We start from the raw sequence: 16,523 nt of genomic DNA, 5'->3' as shown, positions 1-16,523 counted from the left end.
TTCTCCAGACACCATTTTCATTTACCGCTCCATAGATGCGCCCTAGTATTTTTCTTTCGAAACATCCTAACATGTTTTCATTGCTTTTTGTTAAAGTCCAGGTTTCTGAACCATATGTTAGGACTGGGCGTATTATTGTTTTGTAGAGTTTTACTTTTGTATTTCTTGATATAACTGTAGATTTAAAAAGGAGATTAAGCCCAAAATAGCATCTATTAGCCGTGCAAATTCTGCGGTTTATCTCTGCGGTAGTGTCATTTTCAGTATTGACGAGCGTTCCCAGGTATACAAATTCGTTAACTGCTTCGATGACGTCATTTTCTATAACAAGTGGCCGTAGTGTTATAGTCCAAAAACGTTAAATAGTCCTCAGCTATGTTGTATATTCTGTGAAGAGATGTTAGTATCTTCCACCTCTTTCCTTTCATTTGTAACGACTGTTGTTTTTATTTTTAATATACCTAATCATTGCACTTTTTTCTTTATTTGTTACAAACTTCGCTACCTAGTTGTGAACTGGAACCTTTGGTGTCAATTTCATAAAGAAACGTGAATAATTAACAATTTATTGCTGTCTAAATAATGAAAGAAGTTTGAGCAAAAGAATGTTGGTCAAATACATTATTATCAAACCGTGTTTAAGACTACAACTTTACAGAAATCCCAAATAAACGAATTTCCCCTGAACAATTCTCATATCTTGATCTAGTTGTTTACAAATTTACCTTTAAATCCAATTAACTGTTGAAAGCAGTGTTAGTATTAACGATGTACCTCCATTGAAGTTTGAAATTAGCATACTAACCTGTTTAGTAAATAAACATAATTATATGAGCGATATTAGTTTATGTTTCAACTATGCGACAGACGGCTTGCAGTCATTAGTCAATAATCGTTTATAATCAAATTAAACTAATTTTAATGAAAATGTGCACACTCCTCCTATTATCTCTAATATGTAAATATCGCCCGCTCATATTTTCAAGGTGTATCTAATTAGTTTTAAGGCTTTATAATTTTATTTATAATGTAGGTTTTTGCTTTGCTTTAGTTTTTTTGTTTCTAATTTTGATTGAAAGACTTCTTCATTAAAGACCGTTGTTTATATTTGTTTGTTTGTTGTTTTAGAACTTCTTTTAATCGTGGTTGACATAAGAGTGTGACAGGTTACAAAAACTGAATACAACGCAGGGTGGCCTTTGCGTAGTAGTCACGTATTACACAGTTTTTTAAAGCAAAATTATTTTCGGAATAACTTAAATCTAAAGTTTTAAACAACCGTAGAGAGAATAACATACACTGAAGTTAATAACAATGATAAATTAGAGAGTTAAAAGCTTTTATTTAATTATTAATATTAGAATAAAAATAGAATAAAATAAAAATAGGTGACAATAGCAAAAAACGCCACACTTGAATAAAGAAGTTAAAAAAAAATTAGGGATCAGAGCGAGTAAAATAATTTTTGCGATAAGAAATAATAATTTCAAAAAATCAGTTGAAATTGATGGTGAATCAACAGATGGGAGAAGTAAAAGGGCCAATTCCCCTTTTAGTTGCTCGTCTTCAGACTCTTCAGTGATATTATATTGTATTCCATTTTCTAAACACCATGACAACTAACCTCAATAATTAGTTTAAGATACAAAATAATTTTTATTCTGTAGTTTGTGGTAATTTTGTGTATGATGCAAATAAAGATATGAGAAAGCTTGGTAAACTAAAAACAGTATGTATATATATATAAATATATATATATTTATATATATTGTTGTATTTTTATTAATCTAATTTATTGTTTTTATTTATTATTAAAGGTTCTACACTTACAAGTTTATTTAAAGTCTTTATTTGTACAATATAACTAATTTATTTCACACTAATAATTATATAATTTATCTACATTAATTACAATACGTTCGTTACATTTTAAAAACTCGACGCGATGTTCAAAAACTAACTGTTATTCAAAAAACTGAAAACTCTCTACATAAAATGTCTAATATATACTAAATATCCGTTATCTAGAAGAATCGATGACCTTCTCCATTAGAACGGAATTCCATCAAATGTAAACAGGTTTTTTCAGCGGAGTTGACCCATCGTTATTACCTGGGGTTTCTGCAGGCTGGTGTATGATCTAGAAAATACTTGAATAGAAAAGAATTAGAAATAATATATTTACAGTTTTGTGCGCCATAATATTTATCGTAACAATACATATATATATATATATATATATATATATATATATATACAGTACGTTAAGTTTTAAATTAGATATACACACTATAAATGGCAACACTGCGCACCGTCGACTTTCCACGAACCTCCATTGCCCCGTCGCTAATAATTTGTTATTATAGAGTGGTTGTTTAAAGCAATAAGAGCGTAGATTTTTAATTTATTTTTGTAAACAAAATGTCTGTTTATACGCCCGCAGAAAATGTTCAAATAATAAAATGATTTTATGATGGTAATTCTGCACAGCAGTGTGTAGATTTATTTTCTGTGTTTTGTGAGGAGAGACCAATTCCTTGCGTACTCATAATATTGTCGAATCTTGAGTTCGTATTGTTTTAATTTTGAGAGTTGTTATTGCCTTAAAAATTGTAGAAAATGTCACAATCAAGACGTGTCACTAGAAAAATTTGAGGAAAGAAAATACCGGGATACACAAAGTTGTGCAACAATCGAGGTAGATTTAACAAGTTCAAGTAGAAGCGTTGCTAGAGACTTAGATGCTAGCAATGTTACTGCAACGAAAGTATCGAAAACTATCTAAAACACAGCAGCTTTATCCAGACTGCTACTTTCGAAGAATGGAGTTTTGTGAAACTCTAATAACGAAGGGTAACGATGAACCCAATTTTATTAAAATCATTTTATTTACTGATGAATCTTCCGTTTTGTTAAAACGTCTTCCACAAGATACCACATTTTTTATTGAGGGTAACTTGAATAGTAGAATATACCTCGATTTGTTACAGAATCATGTTCTTCCCGCTATACTCAATCTTCCTGATATAAATCTGTAGAATGTTTGTTTTCATCAAGACGGCTATTCAGTTCACAACGCTCGAATAATTAGGGAGTACTTAAACAATACTTTCCCGAATCGAGATATCAGTGGAAGAGGCGATATTAAGTGACCTGCACGATCTTCAGATCTTACAAACCCATGGACTTCTTTTTTGGGCACATTTAAAAAGCATCATCTACGCTCATCCTGAGGATAGAGCTTAAAATTTGGATGAAATAAAAAACCGAATAAGAGAAGTGTCCAATTCTGTTACAGCAGAAACTCTTACATCTGTCCGCAGAAGTTTTTATGACAGATTGGGATACTGTTCAGCCGTAGAAGGTCAAATATTTGAATTATTTCTGTAGGACATAAAGAATTATTTCTTATTTTATTACGAATTTTCAATAAAAGTATATTTTTTGTTTAATCTTTTTAAAGAAATGCGCTTTTATTTTTAATTCAACCACAAAAAAATGTTCACATTATTAAAAACCGATGCAAATGCACCTCCTTATAATGGTCAGTGTATTTTTATCGAGTTTATTTTATAAGAAATGGACCGGGTATACGTAAGCAAAACAAAAATCGACGGACGGAGATGCATATTCCATGCGTTGTTATGTCTTACTAAATAGTTTTCTCGTTCTTTGTCTAGGTGTTGGAGCGAATCAAAGAATTACAATTATCTCGTACGAGGCAATGTTGCCGATTTTAGCGCTTTATGTAGTTTGCAATATCTAATCCAAAACTTAACGTACTGTATATACGTAAATAGATAAGTATAAACTTAAATAATCACAAAAATACGTTTATTAAAACACGAACACAGATTTCTTCTAAATAAAATTAAGCAAATCCAAAGTTAATAAAACTTGTTTGATGCTATTTTTATTTCTGAGGAGTATACATCATTTCCGTGACAAAAATCGTTAAACGATCTAAGCAGTTACTATATACAAATTGACTTCGTATTTAAAACTTGATTATATTGATAGAGTTCGTTTAATGCAAGTTGTTAAAGAAGCTCTACGACGCAAAAGTTTAATTGAAATAAGCGGGCATCAGTCTAGTTTCAAACTTTAAAAGTATTATTAAGTAAAGAATGTAACTGTGGAAAAAATAAGAAAATTTATAAAATATACAGAAGAGGCAGGAGCTTATGTACGTTCTAATTTATAGTTTGTGGGTTCGTAAACGTACGAAAATATAGCTACAATCTGTTGTTTAATAAGGTGCTGAAACCGTTTTCTTGTGGCATGTCTAAGTTCAAAATTATTTTTATCTGGGGTTAAGCCACAATTGATTGTAATATAATTTTTTTAACTAAAAATTTGACAGAAAGCCAGTAAGGATTTGATTTCACGTATAGTGCCTCCCCTGGCGATGACGGAGTAGTGCTCAAAATGCGAAGCGATCGAAATAAGAGAAAATAGAATAAACCAGGCTTTGGCGAAGCTTTTCACCGAATGCATCTACTAAGGAAAACCTCTTTCTCAATGGAACAATGCAGTCATAATTTTATTACACAAGCAAGGAGATATAACATATATAAAAAACTACCGTCCTATCAGTTTGCTTTCACATATATATTGAAACCTAAATAAAATTTAGGGGGTGGTATATGGAGAAGGAGATGATAAATTAGAGAAGAACTAGCAAAGAAGTTATAATAAAAAGAATGGCTTAACTCAAAAGAACACAGAGACACAAAACCTCAAGCAAGAATTCGGGCTAGCCTAGAATTTGGCTTTGAGATAAGGGGAAAAGAGATCTTTTAACCAAAAGAATACAATATAATAATGCACCTGAAAATCTGGAACTATAAAAGGGGTAATATAAGAGAATATACGGAGATGCCTAGGAAAATACTGAAATGGGCGCCAGCTAATTTCTGAAGGAAATTAACGAAAAAACAAATGAAGTTATGAACAACAAGGAATAAAGTACTATTGATATAATACCCTGTAATAATGTTTAAAAACCGAAAAAGACACTATTGACCTTGTTCTGCTATATTATAACTGTAAGCAGGAACTGAAATAAAAGCAAAACTACTTGTAACAAATATCTTTATTTATAATATTAACAACTATACTCACCTATATATATATATATATATATATATATATATATATATATATATATATATATATATATATATATATATATATATATATATATATATATATATATATATATATATATATATATATATATATATATAGAAAATATAATTACAGTAGTGGGGCTACGGTATACGAGGATAAAAAAGCCACGACAAAATGAAATATCCCCACTACTGGGCCAAACGAAAAAATGTATTAGTAAATATATAATCTAAGTCCATGGGAGAAGCGAAATCTTAACACTAAGGTTAGTTACTAAAGTTAAATCCTAGATAGGTAAGGTAGGGAATATAAATACTAAAAAAAACCGTGACGGTTATACAAAAGAAACTACCTTACCTAACAAATATACGACTAATATGTGTCGAAGCAGCTAAACACCAGATCTATGTGTAAGTGTTATGCTTACACATAGATGCTGGGAGATATCTAAAGTGATCAAGTGTGATGAGTATGGCCAACAGACTCGGAAAGATATATATATAATTTTAAAAAACCTGATACATAAATTTCTTCCCTTCCCTTTTAAAAACCGCTATACAAAAATCATGAACCCCTTCCCTAACAATGAATCTAATTTAATTAATTAATAACCATTTACCTAACTTCTTATAGATGATACAAAAACTGTAATAAGTACTAACCTTGGTATATGCATATACAAAGTTGTAAGTTACAAGAAAAAACCTTAACCCTATGAAACTTTATGTTAATGTCTGTCACAACACTACAGCTGTCCTGGTTAAGTCCCCTTAAGACTCTGAAGGTCCTTGGGGCTCCGAAAAAGCGAATGAAGGAGAACGCTCTGGTTCTGGAGACAATCGGTTCCTGGTTACCAATGGGTTGAAGTAGGTGTAGTAGGTTTTAAATAATCATTTCGGCAGATTTGGAAGCCGGGTTTTTCAATCAAGATTCTTTATCATATTATGTTGTTCCAATTCCTCCCTTGATGTTCGGGGAAAATATTAAATCCAATCCCAGATTTTCTACCCGATTTTAAGACAAAAAAAATGCCGGTTAAGGCTTGGAGAAATACACCTCTCTGTGTGAGTTGTTGGCCAAGAACTGACTTTAGCCGAGCGACTCTTGACCACTTTAGTTGATTACACTTGCGCATCGTATCGTCTATTGCCCATAAACGTTTCATAAACGGGATTCTGAGGGGTTTTAGGATTTTAATAATAAATTATATTAATTAGTTATATGTTAGCAGTTGTAACTGCTACAATATATATATATATATATATATATATATATATATATATATATATATATATATATATATATATATATATAAATACGTTTAAATTATCGGGTAAAGTGGTCTGTAATAAAAATCTTTCTTTTTTCTAAATTACTCAATATTTCGCCATTTATTTAAAAGCTTCCTCAGGAGTAAACTAAAACAATTTGAACATTACAAAAAATGGCGTACAAATACATTTAAAAACACTCACAAAGTTTAAAAGATTTCGCAAATAAAAAGTGACATTGAAGTATTTGAAATATTGAATGTCAAGATTAAATTGTCTTAAGCACGTTCGTTACAGCTATACGATAAAAAATTAAAATTATTTCAAATGTAAAAATAAAAATAACAATAAAAGAATCTTTAATCTTTAGAAATTAGAAGAATAATATTTCTTTGATGAATTATTAAAGTTAGTTGTTATTAAGATGAATGTTGGCTATTTTAAATATTTATAAATTTTGTTCAATATGTTACAATATATGTTACTTACCTGTCCAATCCGTTTTATTTTTTATTACAGACCACTTTACCCGATAATTCGAACGTATTTATAAATTATTTTTTGGTCGAAATAATCACTTCTAATATATATATATATATATATACATATATATATATATATATATATATATATATATATATATATATATATATATATATATATATATATATATATATATATATATATATATATATAGCCCTTTTTCTATCCGAATTGTTGAATAAAGGCCTCTCCCATTTCTCGCCATTCATCCCTGTTGTGTGCTAGGCGTTTCCACATTGGTCCTGCGACTCTTTTGATATCGTCGCTCCAGCGCATTTGAGGTCTTCCTCTTGGTCTCTTCGCATCGTACGGTCGCCAGTTTCCGACTTCTTTGTTCCATCCACCATCTTCGAGACGTTCGTTGTGTCCAGCCCATTTCCATTTTAATTTAGCTGCTTGTTTCGCGGCGTCCTTTATTTTTGTTCTGTTCCGGATTGCTTCGTTCGTTTGAAGATCTATTAGTGAGATACCAAGCATCTGTCGTTTCATGGCTCGCTGAGTTTTTCGAATCTTGTCCATGTTCTTTTTTGTGAATGTCCAGGTTTGAGCTCCGTAAGTGAGAACGGGAAGGATACAAGAATCGAACACTTTTGTTCGAAGGTTTTGGGGTATCTTTTTGTCTTTCAGTATGTATGAGAGTTTTCCAAATGCGGCCCATCCCATTCTTACTCGTCTGCTTATTTCGGTAGTTTAGTTTTCTTTGTTTACCTTGATATTCTGACCCAGATATATGTATTCTTCTACATGTTCCACTTTTGTTCCTTGGATGGTTATCGTCGGTTGATCATCTTTATTCGACATTAGCTTAGTTTTACTCAGATTCATTTTCAGTCCTTTTTTATGGATTCCGTATGAAGCTCATCGATCATCGTCTTCAGTTCTTTCCAGCTGTCGGCTATTAGTACTACGTCATCTGCATATCTTAGATGGTTTAAATACTTTCCGTTTATCGATAGTCCCTTCGTTTCCCAGTTTAGTGATTTAAAGATGTCTTCAAGTGCGGCAGTAAATAGTTTTGGAGATATGGTGTCTCCCTGTCTTACTCCTCGGTTGATTTTTATTGGCCTCGTTTTCATTCCGTTATCCATCGTGACTACCATTTCAGCGTGTTGATATATATTATGTATTAATATCCTATATCTAGAATCTATTCTGCTGTTGACCAGTGCTTCCTCAATAGCCCATAATTCTATGCTGTCAAAATATAAATGCTAAACAGATTGGTAAATTGTATTCGTTAAATTTTTCTATTAGGACCTTTAGTGTGTGAAGATGGTCACATGTACTGAACCCTTTTCTAAATCTATATATATATATATATATATATATATATATATATATATATATATATATATATATATATATATATATATATAAACTTTTCGCAAAAAGACTGGACGCTAAATTAGACTCCTATCAGTGTCTAGAGAACAAGCTGGATTTAGATCGAAATACAGCACTGACGACCACTTACTAGTGATAAAGAACCTGATAGAGAAGTCTGCAGGATACAACAAACTGTTGGCACCAATATTTTTATCGACTACAAGAAAGCATTCGATACCATATGCCATCAGAAAATGTTAAAAGCATTGACATAATGCGGAATAGACCATCACTACACTAACATAATTAGATATATCTACCAAAATGCCACAGCTAGCGGAAGACTATCTAAAAAAGAAACAAATAAATTCTGTATACAGTGAGGAGTACGGCAAGGAGACACCGTCTCTCCAAAGCTATTCACGGTACTTTTAGAACATACTTGTGAGAAGGAACATCTAAACGAGAAAGTTATCAACATAAATGGATAGATGTTGAGTCATTTGAGATTTTTAGATCACATCGTCCTTATAGCCGATCGTATGGATGATACAATAATAATGTTTGTAAAATTATATCACGCTTCTTTGGAGGTCGGACTAAAGGTTAATATTAACAAGACGCAAATAATTACTAATCTGGTGCTAAATCGAAATATTGCTGTTGATGGAAGAGATATTGTGCGGACTATATCGTATAAGTACTTGGACATGAAATTCGGTTAGGCAGAGATTACCAGACATGCGAGTTCCCACGTGGCATATGATTAGCCTGGGCAGCGTTTGGTACATTAAACTATGTATTTAAATCGGACCTACCCATATGCCTCAAAAGGAAAATCTTTGACCAATGTGTGTTACCTGTACTCACTTATGGAGCGAAAACATTTTTTTTTTCTCTTGGCTTGGACAATTGTCATTCAGCCAGTCGCAATCAACATGAGGTTTTATAAAGAATTTAAATATGTCAATTAGTGAAACATGATTAATATATTAATAATAATAATATAATTATTCCGTACCTAGCTAATGTGCATACTATGTTAATAAATAGTATATTATACTTTTTTATAATTCAGTTGTTCAGTTATAATTAACACTTACAAAAAAGGTAGTTAATAAGATTCGCGTGACTCAGATGGCTATGGAGCGCCAGATGTTGGGTGTCTCTCTGAGAGACCGAATCACAAACGAAGAAATACGTCATAGAACAAAAACAACAGACGCCATCGAAAAAATTGCGTCGTTAAAATGGAATTGGGCAGGACACGTCGCCAGATTATCAGACAACCGATGGACAAAACGTATTTTAGAGTCGAGACCAAGGCAAGAAGCAATACGGAGCAGAGGACGTTCACCAACTAGATGGACTGACGGCCTGAAACGTGTTAGAAATATCTGGATGTCAGCCGCACAAGACAGATGGAAAGAGCTGAAGGTGATGAAGATGATGGTGATACTGCCTCTGTTTATGTAGAAGCTCTGTAAAATTTGCTCTGATGAATCCTGTTAGGATGAAATACGTATAAGCGAATATACAGAGGCACTATACGTGAAATCAAATCTTAACTGTCTTTCCTTTATTTCGATATATTTTTTATGAGTACAAGAAACCAATTTGCCAACGATTTTTGCTTAGTTGAGGAGATATGTTGTGAAATGCAATTTTAGATTCTCCATTTTCTCTCTTTACATGTTTAGCAACGTCTGTTTTGTCTTGAAATTTTTAAAAGGCACAAATTAAAGCAAAAATCTGGATTTTGGTTTCGTCAATAGAATTCTTCAGATTTCTACTTTCGTGATTTAAAAATTTGACACAATTATTTAATAATTGTGTTAAAAAGGGTGTATAACCGCCAAAGTTGTTGAAGAGGTTACAGTTGTTGACAGTTGACTTACTTTGTCGCGGTGTTGGAGGCAACAGCTATGCTTTGGTTGAAAAGATATGATGGTGGATTCTTTGCCCTATGAAACTTTTAATTCTGATTATTCTGTGTGTTTCTGCATTATTTGTATGTACTTTATGCGTTTGTGTCTGTGTGAGTGTTCGTGTATTCTGTTTGTGTATTGTATATTGCATATGTATTGTGTATGATTGTAAACGATTTGTATCAGACTTTCCCAATCCCTTATTGTTGGTACATTCTTGTTGTTGACTTCTGCTTTTAGTATTGGCAACCAAAACCTGCAAAATTCTGCTGATGGGTTTGCTACACATCTCTTTCTTTTAGTCTTTCATGATGATTTAAGCATTGTACTCTTTGTTCATTGTCCCAGGCATGTCGGCATATCTGTAATTTGTCGAATTCTCTTGTTTTCCTTGTTTATAAATGACAATGGGTATTCATCTTTTGTTAAAAAATCTTTGTTAGCAAGTTTTTTATTACTGAAATGTCGGTTGAGTTTACCGAAAGTACAAGCTGAATATAGCCGCAAATGTCAAAAATATTTCGGTTTGGCATGTTTTATAATGCATATGTTGTATGCTTCAAATATAAAGAGATAAAGCTTTTAAAAAGTACATTTTGATTATACTATTTTATAAATTCTGCAATTTTTAATTTATATGAAGCAATAACGAGTAAATATTTGTCTCTTTCGAGATTAATTGCAAACATCTGTTGTAATCTGGCAACTGCTGATTTGACGATTGCCAAATCTATCCCCTAATCTATCAAAGGGTAATTGCAAAAAAAAATTTCTAATAATTAACTGCAATTATTCTCAAAAGAAACAAATAGTTACTCATTGTTGTTTTATATAAATCAAAAATTGCAGAATTCATAAATGTACCTTTCTTAAGCTTTACCTTTTTATATTTGAAGCATACAGCATCTACATTATAAAAACATGCCAACACTGCTATACCAAAATTTTTTGTTCCATGTTTGACATTTGCGGCTATGATCAGCTTGTACTTTTGGTAAACTCAACCGAAATGTCTTTTCAATTATAGCAGGTGTTTTGGGTTCTATCATAAATATAATGATTTGTCTATGATCTGCCTATCATACAATGATTTGCCTATCATATAATGATTTTTTTTTAATTTTCACAAAAACATGTCCCGCTATTTTTATCCTGCTTCTTATTTCTGTTGTTTAATCATTATTTTCTGAAATCTAGGTTCTCAGGTATTTGTATTTTTCAACTCTTTCTATAGGTACATCTCCCAAGTTTATGATCATATATTTAGTCTCTTTTACATTAATTTTTATTTCATTTTAAAATATATAAATATGTTATTTCAGATACTTCAGAGGCACGCTGTCTCCAACGGCAAGCGCTCTGCCCCACGCTGCTGCCACTCCGGGGTGTCAAGCCCTCTTAGCGGCAGCACGCGATGGGGACGATAATATATTGAGAGACCTCCTGCGCACCAGCATCATCACAGGACTCACTGAACCTGAGTTAAACGCCGTAGATTCAAGTGGAAGGGTGAGTTATAATATTTCACGTTTATTTTATCTGATAGAAACTTTCATTTATTTTTTATCTTTGTAAATGATGAATGAATTTTTAAAAAAGCCGAAAAAGTAAAAATATAAATAAATATATAAATATGTGATGGATTTATTCAATATGTGATTTATTGATGAATTGAAAACAAAATTTTTCAGTGTTTTATTGCTTGATAAATCTATAAATTTTTCATAAATCATAGATGTAGGGCCGACATTAACACATCCTGCTATATTTATTGTATATTTATATTTAACAGAAGCCAGTCAAGTTACAACATGATATAATGTAAAACCGTAACATGCACTACGGTATATACCATCTACTATAAATATAGGGGAGGCTAAGATCCATAGTCCGAGCCATTTTTCGAAATCTGAAATTTTTCGCATTTAAATACGTATTTAAAAATGATGCAATATATATACAGGGTGAGGTTTTAGTGCGATATCGCTCGATAATTCCATTATGGTATAGAATATCCAAAAAACTTTTTATAAAAAAATGAGTCAATGATATTCTCCAGACTTCTTTTTCAAATTGGTATTCTTCTCCTAATTCTTGTTCTTATAGTATTGGTTTTGCCTTACTATACAAAATATTTAACAAGTTATGATCATTTTTATTTCGAAATCCCTATGAAATCAACACCATGTGTGGGGAATTAACAAATAATGTACTATTACGAATTAATAGTAATTAAATTACCAGGAACTATTCCTTCGATAGCTCTGGCAAGATGAATGAACTTTAACTCATAGGTGCAAATAATTATCAAAATTTAAATGGTTGCAATAAACAATCAAAAACAATTTAAAGGTTGAGGTAAAACTAGGTGAAGAACTTACCGCTAATTACCATGATTTGCAATACTTTACGAAAAAACGAACAAAACAAATTCAATATGAATGCATCGTAGCGGGTGCGTCTGTCCCTCTTAACGACTAAAACTCTTGTGTTTTTAGCGAGATGTGTTCCCGAACCTCAGCGGTACTATTAGGATCGGATGAATACAGGGGAGGAAAAATGTATTGATTAATTTATACAACCATATTTGAATTTAAACACCATGTATATAAAGAAGTAATGCATAAACTATTGCCTACAACTAATGGATCACTATATTTTATTTTTTAGAAATATTGAATTTATTAGAGCCTTTAATTTTTATATAGCATTCTCTATACCTAAACTCACTACTTTCCGAGATATTTTTAGTTATTTTCACATTTCGGAAATACATTCTTTTCTTTTTTTTTCACAAAAACTTCTGTGAGTAGAAATAAGTATTGAGTATTGAGTGATAATATAATCAAAATTATTTTTATTCCATAAGTAACTAACAAAAATATAAACCATAACAATATGCAATAAATGTATCAATAGATGCGATAGTATGGAAAGATCATATTTCCTTAATGAAATACTAGATTCCTAAAATATTAAAAGAAGCGTCTTTTAATATTCTTTAAGTATATAAATTTTGAAATTGATATGTTTAAAGCTCGTAAAGTTATTCAATTTATTTATAAGCCTAATATATATAAAAAATGTTTAAAACTTTAAAAAATTTTCTAGGCTCTCCTAGTGAACCGATTTAAATTTTACAAAAAGCGTTTGAAAGTTTGAGCCTTCCTTTATGTGTAAAAAATATTTGCAACTATCTGAGGGCTTTATTTAGAGCCTACTATAAATTTGAAAATTTGCAATTTTTTTCCAGTAGGCTGAGTTGCAAAATTATTATGCAAAACCTATCCGACCGATCTTAACAAAATTTAGCACACCTTTTAAACATATTAAAAGGTTTTTCTAGGCGGAATATGGAGCATGTAGGTCAAGTTTAGAAAGTCGAAAACATTTAAAGGATTAACTTTATTTTTTTGTACTTTTTTCCAATTATTGCTATTTTTTCAACAATAAACATTAAATTTTCAATTTCTAGCTAACGAAATATTATGTAAAATTAAATAACGAAACTTTTAACTTCTTATAATTTTTTCTCTAGGATCAATATTTTCCGAATTATAGACGCAAATAGGAACAAAAAATGAGAAATTTTCAATTGTTTTCAGATTTTGTTAAATAAAGAATTTAGCACAGGGTTTGCGACTGGCGCATATCGTGATTATCGATATTGGGCACATCCTGAAGTGATTCCAGCAAAAAAATAGCTTCCTATGGAAAATGTTCAATCCAAAACAGATCCCGCCTAGACTATTAGTGAAGAAAAGGAATAAGATGTACTGATAGCTACTATTGAAGATCCCCACATCAGCACTTGTTAAATTTCACGTCAACATGACATTAGTCACACTTTGGCGGTCGACAGTCAATGATTATCAACGCAGATTAGCTTTTTGTCAATGGTCTTAGCAGCAAGTGCAAAGAGGCCGATTTTTTTTTCGATTACGTGCTTTTTTGATGCAACATTTCGCAAAAAAGGAACGGTGAATCGGCATAATTTTCATTAATATGCATCAAGAAATCCCTATGTTGTTAACACTCATGGTCAAACAAGTTCACCACACTGCTTCTATTTACAATCATCTAAATAATAACTTTCCTGAGAGATGGATAGGCAGAGGAGCACCAATTTGTTTGAAGCACCATTTTGATTACCGATGAATCGATATTTTCGTTATATCGGAAACATAATGCTTCTGTCGTACGATATTGGTCTCGGCATAATAAACACTTGAGTATTCCAGTACAAACACAATATCCCCAAAAACTTGATGTTTGGATAGGTATTTTGGGGGACTATATCGTCGGTCCATTTTTTATTGATGGTAATTTAACGGGAAATAAATATTTAAAATTGTTGCAGAATCAAATTATTCCAGCAGTTGAATTACTTCCTGTGAACTTTGACGATATTTGGTTTCAGCAAGACGGCTGTCCTTCTCACAATACACGAGCAGTTCAAAATTATTTAGAAACCATTTTTGGAAATAAATTAATTTCTTCTCGTGGTACGATCAAGTGGCCTCCCAGATCACCAGACTTATCCCCAAATGATTTTTTTCTTTGAGCGATATTCAAAAGCAAGTGTTTATCGATATGGTTTTAAAAGAGCCCGAAATTTAGCGGAATTGGGGGACAAAATAATTCATCTTTGTGGAAGCATTAGACCGGAACTGTTCGGAGATATGAGAGTATCTTTGTACAATAGATCTGGTTTTTGCTCTGCAAAAAGAGGTGGAATATGTGAACCTCTATTACGTTGAATTTTTTTTTAATATTAGAAATATGTTATTTTTGGAATTTGTTTTTATTTTAATTTTTAGAAATCTACTTTTTTTCATGCCATTTTGGCAATAAAATATAACAATTTTTTTAGTAAAATAAAATTTTAATTCCATATCTACGCAAAATTGTAGGGTTTTGACGAATTGATATGTACCATAACTGTGTTCCGTTTTTATACTGGCGGTTTGGCGATATGCGAGATTTTATTATACGATGATCGTTTGCGTTTGGTAACGTGCGAACGTGCGCAGCAGTCGAAACATATCGACTGGAGAGGGAGTCCAGTCGAACAAATGAATTAATTATAAAACATCGCGACGTTATATTGAAATTTACACTGGGTAATTGTAAATCAGCTAATCATTGTATTGTTATAAAATTCCTATATTCCGTAAAATACATTCCAAATCTGTATACGTTGAAGGTGGAATTTTTAAACATTTATCTTCGATTTATTTTTTTAATATCGCATTAAATGTTACATTTATTACATATTATTGTGGTTTATATTTTTTGTTAGTTACTCACTATATCAAAATATTTTTTTTATACTATCACTTAATACTCTATACTTATTTCTACTTAACAAAAATTGAATGTATTCCCGAAATTTGTAGAAAACTAAAAATATCTCAAAAAACAATGAGTTTAGGTATGGGGAATGCTATATAAAAATGAAAAATTATCATAAATACAATATTTCTAAAAAATAAAATATACTTAGGATAATTTATTTAAAAAAATTGAGAAAATCGGTATTTCATTTTTTAGTTCACCCTGTATATAATTTTTTGTCAATGATTTCAATTAAACTTAATTTAAAAACTAAAATATATTGTTTACTTTATTATATAAAATAAATAATTGTTTACGCATTACTTCTTTATATACATTCTGTTGATTTCATAGGGACTTCGAAATAAAAATGGTCATAACTTGTATTTTGTATAGTAATTCAAAGCCCAATACTATCAGAACAAGAATTATGAGAGGAATATAAATATGAAAAAATATATAGGGTGTCCCATTTAAAAAATTGTATGTCTGCTATACCACGTAGTTATTACTCACCCTGTAAAATTCCACATATTTCCAAGTATGGAGAATATCATTGCCTACATTTTTTCTACAGTTTTTTGGTTATCTTGTACCACAATGGAATTATCGACCGATGTTGCACTAAAAACTCACCCTGTATATTAAAAATTAAACACATTTATTTTACATTTACATTTATTTTACATAATTTTGATAATTCTTTATAATTTAGTGAATAATTGGTGAAGGAACTTCTTAGTAATTTTTTCAGATCAGATTAGTTAATACTGATCGGTGTTTGGATTTTACGAATTTTAAAGAATTTTAAATCAAATGATTTACATAAGTACGTTCTTCCAAATATGGAAATAATTTGACAACCAGATTCTGGCACAAATTTCCAAAATTCAGTAATCGGCGTCGACTTATATTTTAATTGCAAAGCTTTGTCTTCCTGCTTCTGTATTAATTCTAATTTTTCAGATGTTTTTGGGTTTTTAAT

At 31.1% G+C, this 16,523-nt stretch overlaps 1 protein-coding gene across 1 annotated transcript in view; it reads left to right on the top strand.

The window, feature by feature from the left end:
• LOC140446594 (uncharacterized) overlaps positions 1-16,523 on the top strand; it is a 391,872-nt gene that overhangs the window by 53,065 nt on the left and 322,284 nt on the right. Inside the window, exon 3 of the mRNA XM_072539162.1 lies at positions 11,524-11,710. Within this exon, the coding sequence (XP_072395263.1) occupies positions 11,524-11,710 (187 nt within the window). The remainder of the gene's footprint in view (positions 1-11,523; positions 11,711-16,523) is intronic.

The sequence above is a fragment of the Diabrotica undecimpunctata genome, chromosome 7 (assembly GCF_040954645.1).
Source record: "Diabrotica undecimpunctata isolate CICGRU chromosome 7, icDiaUnde3, whole genome shotgun sequence".
NCBI lineage: Eukaryota > Metazoa > Arthropoda > Insecta > Coleoptera > Chrysomelidae > Diabrotica > Diabrotica undecimpunctata.
This window is presented reverse-complemented; position numbering and strand designations above follow the sequence as displayed.